The sequence below is a fragment of the Oenanthe melanoleuca genome, chromosome 2, assembly GCF_029582105.1.
Source record: "Oenanthe melanoleuca isolate GR-GAL-2019-014 chromosome 2, OMel1.0, whole genome shotgun sequence".
NCBI classification, from domain to species: domain Eukaryota; kingdom Metazoa; phylum Chordata; class Aves; order Passeriformes; family Muscicapidae; genus Oenanthe; species Oenanthe melanoleuca.
Window position 1 is genome coordinate 85,336,955 of NC_079335.1, and position 18,868 is coordinate 85,355,822.

General features: G+C 41.2%; 1 protein-coding gene across 1 annotated transcript in view; it reads right to left on the reverse strand.

Annotated features, from left to right (window-relative positions):
- Positions 1 to 18,868, reverse strand: part of ELOVL2 (ELOVL fatty acid elongase 2) — a 49,274-nt gene that overhangs the window by 10,882 nt on the left and 19,524 nt on the right. The window contains exons 2-3 of the mRNA XM_056485145.1: positions 14,712 to 14,775; positions 9,317 to 9,504 (exon numbers count right to left, since the gene is read on the reverse strand). Coding sequence (XP_056341120.1) covers positions 9,317 to 9,504; positions 14,712 to 14,775 — 252 coding nt within the window. The remainder of the gene's footprint in view (positions 1 to 9,316; positions 9,505 to 14,711; positions 14,776 to 18,868) is intronic.

An 18,868-nucleotide genomic window follows, 5' to 3' on the forward strand; every position in this document is an offset into this window, starting at 1 on the left:
CAAGATAATTTTCAAGACTTCTGGCTAACTTCCTAATTAAACAAACAAAAAAAAAGTTAGTGGGGAAATTTTGAAAGCAGAGAGTAATTTTTAAGAGATCCTGGTGATCCTAGGCTATGACTTTCCTGCTGGCTCTCAATGATGCGTAAGGTAAGCAGCTCACTCAGTGGTGCCAGATGCATACCTGGAAGAGAAGCTAGCACCTTGACACAAGACATTTTGGCAGCAGGTGTCTGTTTTTTCTGATACCAAACCCATACATTACTTGTACTGTTCCAGTCATGTTCCCTTTTGTACACTGAGCAGGCTCTGCAGAGCTGATGATGTTATTAATTGCTCAGAGATGGTGCAAGTGCAGGATCTATCAAAGAGATGAGAAATCCCCCTCACTCTTTCAAAACAATTCTTTGAATTCTTTGCATTCTTGGTAGCCTATCCTGAAAATAATATTAAAACCAGTATTGTTCAAAGCTATTTGGAAAAACAGATCACGTAAAAGAGCAAAGCGCTGCCTTGTGAAAAAATTTCTGCTAAGTAGCAACATCCTATTAATTAGTAGATTTTCATATTTTGCTGTTTGCCCTAATGTTGTTCTTAACAGGTTCCTGTTTTTACACTGATAAATGGCTTCTATTCATCTGCTCAAGTACAAATAGCATGAGAATTCACAGAGTTGATTTCCACATCAGTCCAAGTCCTGCCTTATTTTTGTAAATGGGGAATCAAAATGTCCAGAGTTGAAAGCTGGTTCCTTTGTCAGAAGTTTCAGGGATGGGAGGTGGGCAGCAGGTACCAAAAGATGATGCAATCCTCCCACCTCACCAAGCAGCACACTAAGCTCTAATAGCCTCACCCAAGGGCCAGTGTCCTGCTCATTTCAAGCTTTCAACTTCAAAGATCTCACAGCCATAGCTTGTTTTTCATCTGCTCCCTATAGACAGGCTAGAAAGGAAAGAGATGTGATTTTCTGAATGGATATTGTCATTTCTACTGATTGCAGGTTCTCTGTGCTCTTTGAGCTGTAGAAAAATCTCTGTTTGTGGTTGGACTTTCTCAGAGAGGAAATGCTTGGAAGCAATAAGGTATTCCCTCTTGTCCCAGGGCAGGAGGAAGGCAGACGATGAGGTATCAGCATTGGGCTACATCTGGCTGTGACTGGTCACCAGCAGTGCTCCTCAGGATCAGTTCTAGAGCCAGTGTTGTTCAAAGTATCTCTCAGTGATCTGGAGGCACAAATTGAATGCCCCATTAGCAGGTTTGCTGATGATATGAAACAGGGAGGTTTTGCTGACCCTCTTGAGGGACAGAGTCCTTGCAGAGAGATGGAGTGGAGCCCTGGGCAGTCATCAGTGGGATGAACTTTAACACTCTAAATGCTGGATCTGGCTCCTGAGATGGAGTGTCATGGACTCAAGTATGAATTGGGGAGGAATGGCTGGAGAGCTGCCCTGTGGAAAGGGATCTGAGGGTGTTGGCTGGCAGCAGCTCCCCGTGAGCCATTGTGAGCCCTGGCAGCCCCAGGGGCAAACCTCATCCTGGGTGCATCCAGCACAGCAGAACCAGGCAGGAGAGGGGATCATCATCCCACTGCAGCAGCCTCACCCTGAGCACCGTGTGCAGGTCTGGGGCCACCATCTGAGAGGGTTGTGGAGATCCCTGAATGCACAGAGGAGGAGAACAAAGGTGGTGACAGGGCTGGAAGCAAGTCCTGTGAGGAGCAGCTGAGGACTTTGGGCTTGTCTGACTTGGAGAGGAGGAGGCTGAACCTCATTGTTCTCTGCAGGTTCCTGTGGAGGGGAAGCGGGGAGGGAGGTGCTGAGCTCTGCTCCCTGGGATTCAGTGATAGGATGTGTGGGAACAGTTCCAAGCTGCACAAGGAAAATTTAGACTGGGCATTAGGAAGCAATTCTTTACTGAGAGGGTGGTGAAACCCTGGAAAAAGCTTCCTAGAGAGGTGGCTGCTGCTCCCAGCCTGTCAGTGTTTAGGAGGCATTTGGTCAGTCCCCTTAACAGCATGCTTTAACTTTTGGTCAGCCCTGAAGCAGTCAGGCTGTTGGATTAGGTGGTTGCTGTGGGTCCCTTCCAACAGAAATGGTCTATCTAGTACATGGTCTGTCTACAAGGAAATAGTTAAGAAAGAAAGAAAGCTAAAAACTAATAATGGAATTACTATGAAAGCAATTAAGATTCATCTTAAAAGTTCAGAGCAGGAGTCTAAGCACTAGCGCTCTCGTGAAAAAAACAGAGCAAGATGTTCTTATGGGTGTGATGTTTCACTGGATTTTCTAAGGCACTCCAGCCCTCAAACCAATTGAAACAACTTGATATGACCACTATTCTCAAGCAATTGAAATCTCACTAGACTAAGTAAAGGAGACTAATCTACCTATATAGCACAAAAGGGCTTAGCTTGCAGTGCTGTGGGTCTCTTATTTCCCTTGGCCACTGGAGACTTTAGTTACTCCTTGTGAATGGCAGCTCCTTCCTGCAGCTTGGACAAAATAGTCCTAAAAGAGCTACCTGATGGCCACATCCCAAGGAAAAGGAGTCACTCAGGGCAGTGTTTCAGGAAGGAAAGAGAAATTACATTTTCTTTTTAACTAAAATGCATTTTAGAATGGAATGCCTGAGAAGATCATCAGTGTCTAAAAACAGAGACCAGAAACTAATAATCACACATATTTTTCCTTTTTTTTTGGTTTCTAAAGGGAGAAATCAGCTCCTTGCCTGTAACATGACCTACTTCCACAAGCATGCAACATCTGAACTGTATGGCTATACCCAAGAGGCTGGGGTGAAGCACACACAAGGCTACTGAGGCCATCACACTTTTACATGATAACCCAATGAAAAGAGGAAAATGCCACTAATCATCTTCGATTTGTCATTTAATCAGTCTTTAAAAATACATAGAAAGCTTTAAGGGGTTTTGTTTGTTTGTTTGTTTTTGGCTAAAACATTGATTGTAAAATCATCTGCAAATAGCATCTATTTAAGAATATCTCTCTATAGAAGTTGGCTGTCTTTAGACAAGATTCCAAGAATTGTGGTATAATCCCAGATTTTAGATGGATAACTGAGGTGCAGAACAGCTTGTGTTTCCAGATTGATGCCTTTGTCCCTCAAAGATCTCAGATAAGCTGTAGTTTGGCACGACTATAAACCCTCTAGGCAAGCAGTGTGGGCTTGGTGGTTCAGCCCAGGGCTGGGAGATTCCAGAATGTCCCAGCCTTGTGACTTGGTCAATGCCATGGCTTCCCCAAATGTAAAAACTTAGTGGTGGTATTGTGTCAAACAAATCCAGGTGCTGAATAGGAAACATCCCACAAGATTTATCACAGGGGAAATATAGCTGTTCCTCTTCATGATGCATTTGAGATATTTTTCATGGGCATACAACTATGAAAAGTGTGCTTTGGGCTACTGCTCGGTGAGGCTCTCCAGCTCTCCATGGGTTTGGTTATAGGTCAAAAAATTGCATGCATGGTGTTCCAAAATCCAAAAAGATTGTCTAATTCCTTAATATACCAACTGGAGTTTGCTATCCTGACCTGCAGCACATATAGCTGGACCCTAAGTTGGATGTCTCCTCCAACTGGAGCACTGTAGCTAAAAGGTTACTGATTATTTCAGGGTGGATGAAATATCTGGTCCTATGCTTTCTTCCTCTTTTTAGGTCAGAAAATTCATAACATGGTGACAAAAAATAAGAGCCCCTTCCCAAGTGAAGTTTAGATAATTATCTGAATTTTTTTATCAACAGAAAGTCTTTCAAATGTAAAGCCATATTGTTGAGAAACTATCAGCCAGTTCTATTTAATACTCCTTAAGTAAATGGGAGCCTGATAGAAAGATTAGTGAACCAATGACTTCAAAATTACTTGAAATTAGTTATGAATGGTAATTGCTTTGAGTATTGCTGTTGTCTGGGATAGCAGGATAGGCTAAAAGAAATCCTGTCTAGGCTTATTTTTCATGAGTCTTTGATTACATCTATTCTGAATAGCTCCCCTATCATATTCTGTGGTACCAGTGGTGGTATTAGAAGCTGTGCACATATGGAAAACCTCATCACATGAAGTTTTATTCTTGATTTCCAATAAGGTTCTGCTGAATTCTGTTTGAATGTGCACGAGAGATCCAGAGCACTGCGCTCTTTGATGATCAGGTTAAACGTTCTACTGAAATGCAGAGCTCAGAAAGGTCAGCATGAAAGACAAGGAGAGCACAGAGGATGAAAACTGAGATGTGAGGACAGCGTGCCCAGCTGGAATAACAGCAGGCAAGGACAGCAAAGTCAGCTCCTCAGCTCTCCAAAGAAGTTATTTGATTAAGACAGAAGAACACCTGGTAATTTGACTCCATTCACAAAGTCCTGACTCCATCAGAAGAGCTGTTTGCTCTTGTCCTTACATTTCACTGCTTTACAATGCACTCTCAGTGACTTTTGCTTTCTAGGTTTTTCTTTTTCCCACTTCTCCTTTTCATCAAATGATACAGAAGTGCCCCTGATCTCTTCTGATTTCTCACTTTGTTATTTTTCTCTTGGTGCCCTAAGGTACAAATAATCTTTCAGTACTAAATAATTGCTTCAAAGGAAGCCTTCACCTCAAGCACCAATATGGATGGATCTACAACCTTTCCCTATTTCTGTACTTAATTTACATTTGTTAACTTCTGAACAATTAATGAAGGAGTAAACAACAATTTATCTCAATCGTATAAAAAAAAAAATCCAAACAAAACAAACATCAAAGCAAGATTATGTTGAAGTTGGATTTCTACATTAAAATTCCAGGACAGTTCCAAGTGGTTTGGATCTTTCTCACCTTTCCCCATCATCTGCACTCTTAAAGGTTTACTCAGAACTTGTGCTACACAAGCTCCATCTTTTTAACACATGCACAGATAGGAAGCAAATCTTTCTAATGTGAGCCATTATAATTATGGAATAAAACAGAGTTTAAGAACTCCTTTTATTTTTTATTTGTTCCTTTTGTTTTGGCCTGTTATGCCTAATTTAGCCATTTTACTTTCTAGTAATACAAGAGATATAATTTCAATTGCAGTGGGTAGGGCTAAAAGTGGTGTCTGATAGCCCTGATTGTTCTGACACTCCTGGGAATCCTCACACCATCTTGGCATCTATGAATAGTTATTAAAGTTATGGCTGTAATTCAGAACCTGTGCTAAATGTGGAATGATTTTTCAGCTCCTAGAAACAGGTAAAGTGCAGTTGATTTACTGCTTTTTATTTTAGTTAATCCTGCAAGGTAGAAGACTTTTTCCTGGCTCCTCTAGAAAGATTAATGCACTGGGCTGGCAATACTTGTGAGTTCTGCTCTTTTCCCTTTGCTCTGAAATGAGGGGTCATCACATGCAAGCCCTGCTTCCCCACATGGATGTGGTTGCTTGCTTACAAATCCCATGGATTTGTAATAAGTCTGAGAAGCTACCTGGGGATACAGGCAGCTTGAGACATCACGCCACCCCTCTGCTAATGACACTATCTCTAGATCTCCTGTTTAATCTGGCCCAAATGGTGCTGGTGTCCTGGTTTTCTCAGAGCCTGATCAACAGAAGGACTTGGGTGAGACCCTGATGACCAGCTGAGATTTGATTTAAATAGGGCAGAGGTGATACTTATTGTTGGGGAAAGCAGCCTAGGACTGTGGCAGAGATTATGTCTCTTCCTATTAGTGAGAGAGAGAGAATCTTCACCTGAGTGTTTTCAGAATTCAGAGATCAGCACCAGCCTTCTGTGTTTCCAGTTTTAATTTATCACTGCACTTGTGACAGTTTGACCTCTAGTGCAGCAGGTTGCATCCCTGAAGTGTGGCTTGTAAACACATGAAACAATTTTAAAAATATGCACAGATGTGATGTTTTTTCACAGTAAGCTGGTTTACTGCTCATGGTTGGTAATTTTAGCATTTTAAGCAAAGGTTTGTGCATAGAAAAGGCACATATTTCTTAAGAAAATTGTTAAAAGTTTTGATTTTTGTTAAAGTAAAAAGGTGGTGACTGTTTTTCCTCATACAGAATTTGACAATATTGGAGAAATTGTTGGATCAGTAGAGTTGATCTGGCTCTATGAGCACTTACTGGTACAGAAAAGTAAATAACACTAACAAATTTTGACGTGGGTTTCTTTGGTAGCAGCAATGGTGGAAGGAATTGTCTTTTCCCTCCTCAGCAGCCCACCTCCAGCCTGCCCACCTTAAGCACAGGACCTTTGTCTAAGCTTCAGGTACCTGAAAAAAACATGCTCCAAACCCAAGAGCCAACTTCTCTATCATTTTCAACTGGGGAAGGTAAGTGTCTTTGACGACTTCAGGAAAATCTATTTACCCAACTCAGAGCTCTAAATAAAGTCCACCAAGCTGCCCTTCTGGGAGGCCTTCAGAGGCATGCAACTCTTTGTTGACTCAAAAATTTTGAGACATCTCAGTGGGATGAGGGCAGCTGGGCAGAGCCTTTATCTTTAGACCTCGTAGGGGTATCTGACCTTATGCTAATGGCACATCTCAGAGCTGTCCTGGAGCTGTTCCTCCAAGTGCTCTGTGGATTGGTTGACCTCAAAGCTCAGAGATAAAATCAGCTCCCAGATACCTCATGCCCACAGTGCTGTGCATAGAGCTCTGGCTCAAAAGAGGAATCTGCCCTTGGAGATTCAAAAACAGCCCTTTTGTTATGACTCTTTGCTGTAACCCTCGTCTTCTTGCCTTGAGGTTGTACAAATCAACTGTCATGAAGGGCCAGCTATAACTAGTCAGGAGATGAGGGTGGGGAGATGAAGAATTGAAGCACAGGTACCCCCATCAGTAGATTCACCATGTTTCTCACTAAATCCATCATGTGGGACAGGCTGTATTTGGAGATACACCCTTTCTTGTGAATGAGATATTTTTTCCTTTATGAATGCCTAAGAAACAACCCTTACATTCTGGAGCTACGGCAAGAAATGCTGTGTGGCACCTTATAAACAAAACAAAGAAAGATGGTTGATTATGGGGCCTTCTTTTGTGGGGTGTGGGTGGGTGGGGGGAATGTGTTTTTTCCTCTTCTTATTTGTGACTTATCCCCAGTACAGAGACCAGAGGGATTTAGATGCAGTGAGAGGATGGAGGAATAAAACAATTGTTGTAGACGTGTCTAACCAGGAATTGATCCCGGATCACAGTCACTGGAAGGATCAGCTGTGTTTACATAAGGAACCACTGTGCAGAATGTGCTAAATATAGGTAACTCTTGCCTTAAAGAGCTTACTGTCCACAAGAGACTGAGAGAATAACGGGCATAGAGAGAAGCTTTGGAAATGAGACATTTTGAAATATTGAATCACCATGACATTATTTGTAACTTAAGATGATTTCTGCTCTCCCATTTGCTTGTTTTTCTTCATCAGGAATGTGCAGGCCACCTCAGGCAGGACTGCAAGTATTAACCTTCATTCTGCTCCTTTGCAGGAGAAGCTGTGATAGGAGCCAGGGAAGCAGACTAAGAGGAAATACGGAGCCAGTACTATGGAAGTGTGCTTTGTACAGTGTAAAACCAGCCTGGTTGACAGTCCAGAGCAGAAAGTGAAATCTGCAGTAGAACAGCTGGCAGTGAAGATCAGTGCAGATCATCATGTTTCCTGGGTTCCCAAATCTGCAGAATGTGGAGCTGTGAGCTGGCACTGCCAGCCATGCCCAGCTGCAATCTGGGAGGTGTAAATCAGCAGCCTCCAGCCTTAGAATCAGGATCTCATTGGACTAATCTGAGGACTAAAACAACTCAGAGGCTGTCTGCAGCAAAGTTACCCTCAGGAAGGAAGGAGCAAGAAGGCAGCTGAACAGGAGTTGGCTAAATACAGTTCCTACCAGGATGTGAAGGTGACTAAAACAAAATTTGCTTCATTCATGCCAAAGTGACCTGCTAAAATTTTCTTTGTTCTTACATTTATTTACTTATGGCAGGGCAAATCAGACTGGAAAGGAAAGGGGGCAGCAGCATTGTTTTCTATTCAGTTAATCCTTTTGCTGAGTCCTGCTACTGCAGCCGGTTATCTGCATACCTTCAAGCAAAATGGGGATTTAAACATCAAAGTACTAATTTGAATTCTGGAAGACAACCACTATGGAGTCATCAAACCTTCCAGCAATTGTGCTGGTTTCTCCTTTGCTTCAAACCTTATCCTGCACTCCCAGACACCCAAAGCAGCCTCTGAAGCCAGCTGGAGCATTGACCAGGAAAAAGCTCTGTGCAACACAATCAGTCCTTTGCACAAAGGCACAAACCTAAACTTGCTCCTCAAGCATTTGACCAGGCCAGTCACTTGGTTTAGTTCAGAATAATTTAAAACTTGAAGTCTTTGGGTGTCGTGTTTGGCTTCTGAAAAGTTTCATGTCCAACCAACAGAATAAGGTGGAAACTGTGGCCAAGAGCCCCAGGAGTGAGAAATGCTGTGAGGCTGTGCAGGCAACAGAGCAATGTCAAGTAAAGCATATTAACACCTTAATATTAAAAGTACCATAGTTATCAAAAGGCTGAGAATGGGCAGCTCCCAAATAATATCCAAATTGTGACTTTTGGCTTCTGCTTCCCTCTGCAGACAGAAAAACCATATGTCTGCTGAGGGGCACTGTTTGAATCCTCTTCCTTTGCAAAATCATCAGATGCATTCAAACCTCTCTTCTGGTTCTAAATGGATCCTGAATTATATGAGCATGTTCCTTTCTGGGAAGTACTTGGAAATAATCTGTGTGACCATATTCAGTCTCCAAGTCCCACAGCCCTTGCTTTTGGATGAAGTGGTAAGTTTTCAACATCTGTCTTTTACTGTATGAGGAAAGCTTATTAGTCCCAAGAGCAGAAAAATATCACCAATACCATAAAAAAAACAATTAGTACTTTTGTCTCATCTATACATCCATTAATGTTTAAGCATGGGCCTGGAAAAACCATTCCACAGTCAGTCATAGGAATAAAACCCAATCTATGGCATTTTCATGGGTGCTGAAGGGTTTGAGCTCAGTGGCTACATGGTTTGTTTTTTGTTTTTTTTTTGAGCTGAGTGGCTATTGCAGATTCAAATTTATGCTTGTGGGCACAGTCCTGGCAGCAAAGAGCTGTCCTTGGTGTGACCTGTAGCTCAGGAGGGACGAACAAAACATGCCAAGATGTAAGATGAGAAGGGACTTTTTAATATTAATATTAAATTTAATATTAAGTTTATTTTCCTGTCGATTTAAACCACCTGTCACTAAGATATTTCTGCTAAAAGCTGTGTCTTGGTCACCTTCCTCAGCCCTGCTGCTTGCAGAGCACTTACCTCTATGAGCATGTAGAAGGAGAGCAGTGTGATGCCCAGGTTATACACGATGAGGTGAGGCCTGAGAGAGAAAGGAGGCCTGTTCTTCATGAACTTGTTGCCCAGCCATATGCAGAGTAGATATGCTCCAGTGAGGAAAAACGTGGGAAGGTAAGAGTCCAAAAGGAACCATCCTCTAACCCTGGCATCTAAAAAAGGAATCACACAGAGGTGGCAATTAAGAAAGCTATGGCAAGATAGGGCAAAACACATCATGAAAAGAATCTGCTAAAAGTGTGAGATAGAATCAGCCATTCTTTCCTCACAAGAGCTATCCATTGCTTTCAATTTACCAAAACTGCATGCTAAGTCTCAGAGAATGTGGGCTGAAAACTGCATGGAATTCCCTAATAATTTAAGGTCACCTAAATCACCCAATTTTAATAGTAAAGAGAAAATGAAAGGAAAAACCCCATTCTTATATGCTTTAAAAAAAATTTATTTAATGTTTTGACTTAATATTTATTTAAATCCTATCTTAATCTGCCCAGCAGACAATGTGCAGATTGTGTTAAATACAAAGTATGCATGTAATGTTGCTGGCTCACATGCTATTTTAATTCTGCACTTGCCATACAGGTGGGAAGGTATATAACATTGACTAGAAAATGTTCATACAAGGGGAAGACTTTTCTAAAATATTAAATATGAAAAGCAAGTGGCAAACATTTACTTTGATGGTTATCAAAGATTTTTGGCTGGGCAAGGGCTTGCTTTCTCACAGTTTCTGTCCCACTTGCCTGGTCCTGAAATGAAATATTAAGGTCAAATCCTGCTTGCCTTATTCACACAAGTAATCCCATTGCCAGTAATCAGATAGTTCAGTGTATATGTGCAAAGCCTAATCCCAGATGCCAAGCTGGAGGCACCACTTTGTTTTCATATGAGCAACTGGATGTCATGAGTGAAAGGGGTGTGCTTTCTTTTATTTTCTTTTTTCTTTTTCCAAGATGGAGCAAAATCTAAAATTAATTTTCCATAGCAACATTCTTCAACCTATGGAAAGAACAAGGGGGCATCAGAGCTAGTGTTCAGAATGCCTTATGGAGTAAGTGAAGAAAGAAGTCAGTGAGGAGTCATTGTGCAGGTCTCACAGAAAGTAGTTCTTTCTGGTCTTAGAAAGATGTTTTTGCTCTTGGAAAATTTTTTAAATTATTTGGATTGTTTTTTTACAAAGGCCAAGCTTGTGTTAAAAATTGTAATAGAAAAGCTATTCACAGTGCATGAAAAAAAAACATTTTACCATTTTTCTGCCTGTGCTGAAATTGGAAAAGACTGGGCAATGGATGATGCACCAAGTAAATGTGCCCAAACATTTAGTAATTAATTGTGATTTTGCTGTACTATATTATTTCCAACAATTCCTTCCTCAGAAATACATGCATACAGGTATACGTAAAGTGAAATTTTACAAATGTTAGAGTAACCTGCATATGAGCCAGGCTTTGAACACCAGCTTTCTTCCTCATTACATTTTTCCTCTGCTTCCCCCCTTGCTTCCATCACAGTGGCTGTAACATTCAACATTCAACATTCATCTGTTGAATTTGGACTCCATGAGGGTTGTCAGCCCTTTTGCAGGAAAGACTTTCAACCAGGCCACTGCTGCCACAGAAGACCAATGCTTTCCTGCTTTGACTCTCCCTTTTGGACTCCCAAAAACCTCTAGGAGCAGAGAGGTGCAGCCACAACAGCACAATCCTTCTTTTTATGGCAGCCTTGCTTTGTTGTGTGTTACCAAGGCAGAATGCCTGTAGTCTGTCTTCAGTGCTCAATTCTTATCAGGATCACCTCAGTATGAGAAGGAAACACTTCCAAAAATTCTCTTAAAGCTCACAAGCCATCTGTGAAGCACTGGAATGAATATTTTAGAAGTGATTCTGCTCCCTTATGGCACACAAGTCATAGAACAGGTAAATGTCGAGTGCTTAAGCGTTGATGTCTTAGGAGTGTGTGTTTTAGGATTTAATTTATTTAGTTGATATCCCAAATGAAGATGCAGAAAGCAGTCATGTCAGCAAGACTGCTATGTAAGGAAAGGTCTCCCATCCGAGGATTGCAACACTTGGTGCACAAAGGTTACATGTGCAAAGGCAAATTGGCAGCAGTAGATAACAAAACTGCACGTTTGCTCAAAGAGGAAAAACACTCAGAAGAGTTCAGAATCAAACTACACAGAATAAATTCTGCCCATCAGAAAATTTTCGTTCTGCTGTGAGTGGCCACAAGCATGTGGGCTGATCTGCACAAAAGCAGAACTTGTGTGCTTGCTCAGGTCAGCATGTCAAGTATTTTTAAGTTCTATAGTATTCCAGTTTCAAGAGAAATTGTTAAAACATGTACCCTTCCTGAATATTTCCCACCACGACCTCAATACCTTGAATAGCAAGACAGTTTCTGGCAAAAAGTGGTTTATAAAGGGCAGCCAAGGAACGTGACTGTTTTGTTTCCACTTCCACTTATCCCTGAGTGACAAGCAGAGGGAGGTTTTTATGTGTCAGGAAGGGGGAGGAAAGGGAATGTATTTCAAAAGAAGTTATCAGAAGAATGAGAGATGAAAAGTATTTCTGTTGACCGACAGTTAAATCTCCGTGTTCAAGTACTATAAAGTTACACTGTCAATAGGAGAAAGGATTATTTTTACAGTATTGAACTTGCCCAGCATCTGAAATTGAGACGAAAGCAGTGAATAAAGTCACAGTGGGAAAGCACTGGACTGCAGCAGGGGGAGGAGCAGGCGCCCACAAGCTCTGATCGCTCCGTGAATAAGCTCATTCACGGTCACTGCCCGTGATGTGCCAAACCCTTGGGGTGAAATCCTGGCTCCTTTTAAATGAGTGGCAGGCCTCCCAGGCTCTTGAAACGTATCAGGCTTTTATCAATGAGGTTTAGAAACACTTTGATTCAAGTTTCCGTATAGCTTTGGCCGGTCAGTGTCTGAGCAGATTCAGACCTTTTTAAGGTGCAGAGGATACATGGTTTGCCCCAGTGCCTTGCTACTGATCATAGTCTATTAAGGTAAAGCGCTTTTTACTTTATCATAACTTTAACAAAATACATCTCCTCTTGACCCCCTCTGTTTCTTTCACAGATAAAACAACCAGCTAACTAGATTTAGTTCCTGCAATTCAATATTACTTAATTTTGCATTACACCAAACAATACTCTGCAGATGAAGGGTTACCCTGGAAAAATTATCTTACAGAAGGAAATTGCTATTTCACTTGTTCCCAATTTACCTTGAGCATAAGAACAATATGGACCAACACCAAATTGTAAGAGCATTCCTTATTAAGAGATGAAACCAATGGGCAGGTATATGGCTGCTGTTCCCTGACCCAAAGGACTTGTCCTGCTAGTTCCAAAGCAAACACGGAGGTAAAGTTGTCTACAAAGCCCAGCTGATAGCAATGAATGAAGGTACAAAATAGGCCAATATTTACAAATCAAATTCAGATCTCTGATAATCTTTCCCTCATTCCAGTTGGGCAGTACTGCACCTTGTGTTAACCTGGTGCTCCCAGTGTGACAGACATTGCCTCTGGGAACTAGAGCATGACTTTCTAGTTTTTTGTCTCTTCTAGTGCCCTCAGACACAACTGGTAATGATGACAAAGACCTGCATAGTGTTATGAGAATTTCAGGAGTTACTACCTAAAATATAAACAATAAATAGGGGATTGGTTTTTAAAATAATAGAGTGCTGTTATCCATCCTTTTAATCCATCTTGATGCTGAATGAATTGTGTACTGTGGATGAAAATCAGTAGAGAGAAAGAGGTGGAATGGTTTGTGGGTTTAGATGCTTGGAGAAGCTCTCAAATTCTTTAGATATTAATCTGTGGGGTCATTCAATTTAAAACTGATTGCAGTTTATTGTGAATTATTTATGTGAACTATTTATGTGAATTATTTATGTGGATGAACACACTGCAGGGAGATGTACTATTCAGGAAACGTATGATACTGTGTCACTATGCCATCAGTTAAATTAAAGATCAGAGTGCAGAGGCGTGGACAAACAAAGCTATCTTCAGCACTGATGTCTGGAGAAGGATGGTGATGTACTTGGCAAGCAATACAAATAATACTTGTTTAAATTGAAGGGCTTTCTAAAAGCCCAAAGGGATCTCTGTGCTATTCAGAATTGGATCAACTATAGCTTACTCCTTCAGACAATTTGTCTGGATCAACAAGGAAAGAGGAATGAAAGAGAATATCGTGCCCATTTGGAAAAAAAACCCCACAACAAAACACCAAAACACCAAAAGGTAGTGTTTTATTCTTCTGATCACATATCTTTGTTAATATTAAAATGTACTATCATAGAACCCATTAATAAAACCTATTCTGCTTTAACCACTTCTGCTGCAGTTCAGTGTTTCTTCACTGGAAATCTTTCTTTCAAACTTCACATCTACTGTACACATGATGGAAAAGATTTTGTAGCCAGCTATCCAACTAAGAAAAACTAGAATTTCTTGTGTTTGAGAACATTACATCTTTCCCTTTCCCATCCAATTAAGCAAGAACTATTCCTGTGACATGGAGAACATTACTGTGACAAATGGGGAATCCATAATCATGCATCCGTCCCCACAAGCAGCACCTCTGGATTTAACCATGGGTAAAAGTTTGCAAGGCAATTCCTGGGATTAAACCCAGCTCTATCACCAGCAAGGTGACCTTGCAGGGGTTACCTCTGAAGACTGTGTCCTGTCTAAGCTCCTGTCTCATCCCTTTCTTGTATTTGCTTGGCTCTCTTAGCCCTGACTTTGATGCTTCATGCTTACCTGCAGCCCTACTTTAGGTTTGGATTTTCTTTTACTTGTTTCAGTCCTAAAAAAGCATGAGGCACCTCCAGCCTACAATTATTTAAGTTACTTTTGTCCAAACTGTTCCAGAAAGCAATAATAAGAAGTCAAAAGATGTATCTTTTCTCCCACCAATCTATTGGTTTATTGAAATTTTGGATGTGATCCTGCAGGTTTCTTTTGCTCCAAGCATCCTTCTGAATTAGGCAATTTAATAAGTAGCTGGACCAAACAAACTGGGTTATGAATGGCAATGAGTCCCAAACCAGATCTTCCACTTTCAGAAAGGTCTAGGCTTTCAGGCTTTTTATTCCATGTTAGACTGTAAAACTGAATTTCTCTGATATTCTCAGAAGCAAAGGAATCACAAACCATTGCATTGGTAAATTTGTTGCAATACTGTTGTCTTCCTGATAATATTGTGATTCTGCCTTGTTTACAATTTTCAATAAGAAGGTACACAGCAAATTTATTAGAAGTTTTTTGGGTGGTAATTTCCAGAAGTATTATTTCCTTAAAGGGCTGTAAGTGAAGCAGCTTACCTCGAGGTCCAAACATATAGTCCACAAATGCATTTACTTCCCGGTCAAAAGCTTTCAGGGTCTCCTAAAAAATACAGAAAATGATATGTGAAAAAGACATTACTTCAGGGTCACAGAGAGAATACAGTTTTTAAAAACTCCAATAAACTTGTAAAAATTCTGTCATGCACAAGTATTTCCAAAGCATGCAACATCACGTATACTGAAAATACCCCAAATCTCTTTAAAAATTAATTTAGGGCAGATTGTGGTCTAGATAACAATGCAGGCCTCATTGCTGGAAACTGCCCTAACCAGGACTCCTTAGGAAGGGAAATTAAAGTTTATGAGAATCAGCAAGTATCACAGTAATTCCATCAGTGATGGGTGTAGTTTTCACTCTGATAAGGATTCTTCTTTGTTTTTACTATGTTTCCTCAACTGAATATCTCAATGCTTTGCAAGTAAAGAAGGAAATCTTTAAGTGATTTAAGTGAAGGTGAGCCAACTGAGATTTCTCTAAACCAGGCCCCAAGTTCCTATAAAGCAAGCCTACAGAAGGACCCAGAGGTACAGAAATGAAGTTCAGGACACGTAGGGTGGCAGGAAGAGGTGGGTTACATTACAGAGACAGTGTGTTATGAGGTCTGAGTCAATGAAGCTTCTAAGCTGGCAGATTTAGCAAATTTGTGTCTGTTTTTGACTGAGTTGGGAGCTAAGCCATGACCTACACAGTCCTTCCCCCAACTGGATGTGGTGATCTCCAGCTCTGGGCAGTGGCTTCCTGCATGCCTTGCCACAGCCTGAGGTCAGCCAGCTTCTTCCTCCCTCCCTCCCAACAGCGTCCTACTGTGCTTGATGAATTCATTTCAGCACTGAGAAAATGCAGCCAGGCTGGGAGAGGCACAGAGTGATGCTGAGCCTCTACAGGGCAGGAGCTGCTGTGGGCTGTGGGTGTGTTTGAATGCCAGATATCTCCACAGCAGCCTGCACTGCAGACACCATTAACAGATTTGCCTTATGAAGAAACATGTTTGCACATTGGAAGGTCCAGCACTGCCCTCTCCATTCCTTCACTGGGACTGGGTTGTGATCTGGGCAGGGACAAGCTCCTGGCACTTCCAAGTCCCTTCCTTGTGTTTCTTCTGCTCTTAATCTTGGTCCTCACACTGTTCAAAGTGGACAGGTTTTGTGTGAACATGTGGTAATGAGAGGTTCTTTCAGCACCTTAGGCTATAGACCTCTGTCTCTGCAATTTATGTTTTCCTGGAGAAAAACCCATCAAACCTCCCAAAACTAAAAGTATATATTTGATACAAAAAGGTTTCTCATACTTCATAGCACTTGAGGAAATGAAACTAGCTTTTAGGAAAGTGTCCTGGCTACAGACCACAAAGAAAGGCATTTTCTGGATTTCAGACAATTACTTTACCAGCCTAATGATGGCTTCTCTCCCAGGAGGTGCCTCAATTTTTAGGTGTGGGACCTGTGCAAAAATCTGCTTCCATTTTTATCTCCTTGAGCTGTACAGTAGCTCTGTTATTATTTCATGACAATGATACTCCCTTTTGGGAAATGCCATACTGCTGTTTGTCTGTGATGTGCCAACCTGCTGCATTAATTTGAAACAGACCCACTCCTGTGTTTAATGGTTTTGTGGTTAGATTTAACAGACTGCTTTGGAAAAAATACTGTAATGGATTTAAATGTAGGAATGAGCATGCAAAGTTATTTGCTTTCATACTTAAACTACATAAACAAATCTTATATGTCCAGAACAAAATAAAACACCGTGTATGTTCCTTTTATATTAAAATACTGTAGACGAACCCATTCTCAGCTGCATTGGAATGGAAATTAGGTGCTGAATGCTTCTAACAGTTAATGGAGGAATGGGAATTGCAGAATATTAAGAAGAAAGAACAGAATAAAGAAAAGAATCATAAAATTGTTTAGGTTGGATAAGATCTTTAGGGCATCAAGTGTAAACCCAGCTCTGCCAGCTCCACCACCAGACCATGTCTAGTGCCACATCTAGATGTGTTTTAAATACTTCTCTGTCAGATTGCTCCAGAGCTTAACAACCCCTCCAGTGAAGAAATTTTTCCTAACACCTCTTCTGAACCTCCCCTGGCACAAGTTCAGGCCACTTCATCCTGTCCTGTCACTGGTTGCCTGGGAGAAGAGGCTGACCCTCACCTGGCTGCACCCTCCTTTCAGGTGGTTGTAGAGAGTGATAAGGTCCCCCTGAGCATCCTTCTTTTCAGGCTAAACACCCCCAGCTCTCCCTTTTAGGACTCGTGCTCCAGACCCTTTTCCAGCTCCACTGCCCTTCTCTGGACCTGCTCCATCCCCTCAGTGTCTTTCTTGTGGTGAGGGACCCAAAACTGAACACAGGGTTGGAGGTGTGGCCCACCAGTGCTGAGTACAGGGGGATGATCACAGCCCTGGTCCTGCTGGCCACACCGTTGTTGATCCAGGCCAGAATGCCACTGGCCCTCTGGGCACACCTGGGCACACCTGGACACACTGCCACCTCACATTCCACTGATTGTCACCTGCTCTAGGTCCTTTTCCACAGGGCAGCTTTGCAGCCACTCTGCCCCAAACCTGTAACACTGCCTTGCTGTACCTCCCACCACTGGCCTCAACCCATCCATTCAGCCTGTCCAGATCCTTCTGCAGAGCCTTCCCACCCTCCAGCAGCTCAACACTTCCACCCAGCACAGGTTACTGTCTCCATTGACCCAACCTGGAACCTCTCACACCTGGCTGGGACGAGCAGACTGCTTGCTGAGCAGATGAGCCAGCCTGAAATTAAATCTACCTCCTTATGAGTGTGCTTAATGGCACAGTGAGGACTTGTACCAGCTGACAACCTTGCTTCCATCTCTCTTAATCAGCACTGCAAACATTCAGTGCCTTGGTTTACCTTCATTGTTAATTTGAGAGTAGAACTTTTTCTAGGTGATGCAGCAGAGAAACAAATATTCTTCCTAAGAATGTCCCAGCCTTTGCCTCTCTTTCAACATTGTGCAGGTTATTTTATTTTTGCAGGAAGAAAAATAGAGATTTACAAGATATAGATTTGTACAATTGTTACAGAAAATATATTTGTTTATATACCTAAAACTAGTAGGAATAATTTGGGAAAAAAATTCTTACTTACAAAGAGGTAGGTAATTTTGTGTGACTAGTTTTGACACCTTCCTGTCAACACTGCTACAAGAGACTCTACTGTATTTCTAGGTTTTAGAGCATTCCCTTAGTACTACCTGTGGGCAGATTAGATGCAAATGTCTTGCTCAACATGATCTGTCACATTTCCAAAGAAAAGCAAATAAAACCAGTCTGAACAAATCCACGTGCTCAGACAACTCTCTTGTCTCTGGCAAATCACTGTAATAGCCTTTATCAACGAAGGTATTTGGGTTACAAGGCTGAAGATTAACATGTCTTTCATGTTGTTTCTTCTTTTGTACAGGGCATTGCTCTGTGTATTAGCAATGTACGTTCCTCTGCAGGATTTTGGACAGATTTGTGGAAGATCTATTTATCTAAACCTATTAAAAAGACAGTAGGTTATCTGAGCAAATCAAATCACCCAAAGGGAAAGATCTGAAGGGGGCATAAAGTCAATGATGATAAAGCAACAAAGATCTCTCTAATGAGATAATTCAGTATTTTTGCACAGAAATGTAAGTGAATAGGTAGAATAGTGCACATAAGAGAATTTCATTGCACCTAAAACAAAATTTCAAAGTCAGTGGGTATGTAAAAAACATATCACTTCTTGTTATACTTTTATATATATATTTTTAAATGTTGGTCTTCATTGAGAGACCAACATGTATTGGTTTTCTAGTTTTAGCAAAAGTAGTATCTGCTATGTAAAAAATAGGTAAATGCTATCTAAATAGTGGAGATATCAAAATAATTTTGATTTCTGAAAGAATATCTTTGATTTCTCAAAATACCAATGATCTGTTATTAGGCATTATTTATTGCCCAGTGAAAACACTGCCTCAAGTGATTTAGGTTTGCTCTTTATATAGCTTTATAACCAAACTATTTAAATCCAATAGAAATATGAAAAAACTTTCTGAAATAAACTTCTTACAGATGAGTAAACTGCATTCAATCTTACTTATGTTATCTGGAAACCTTTGGTATTAGTC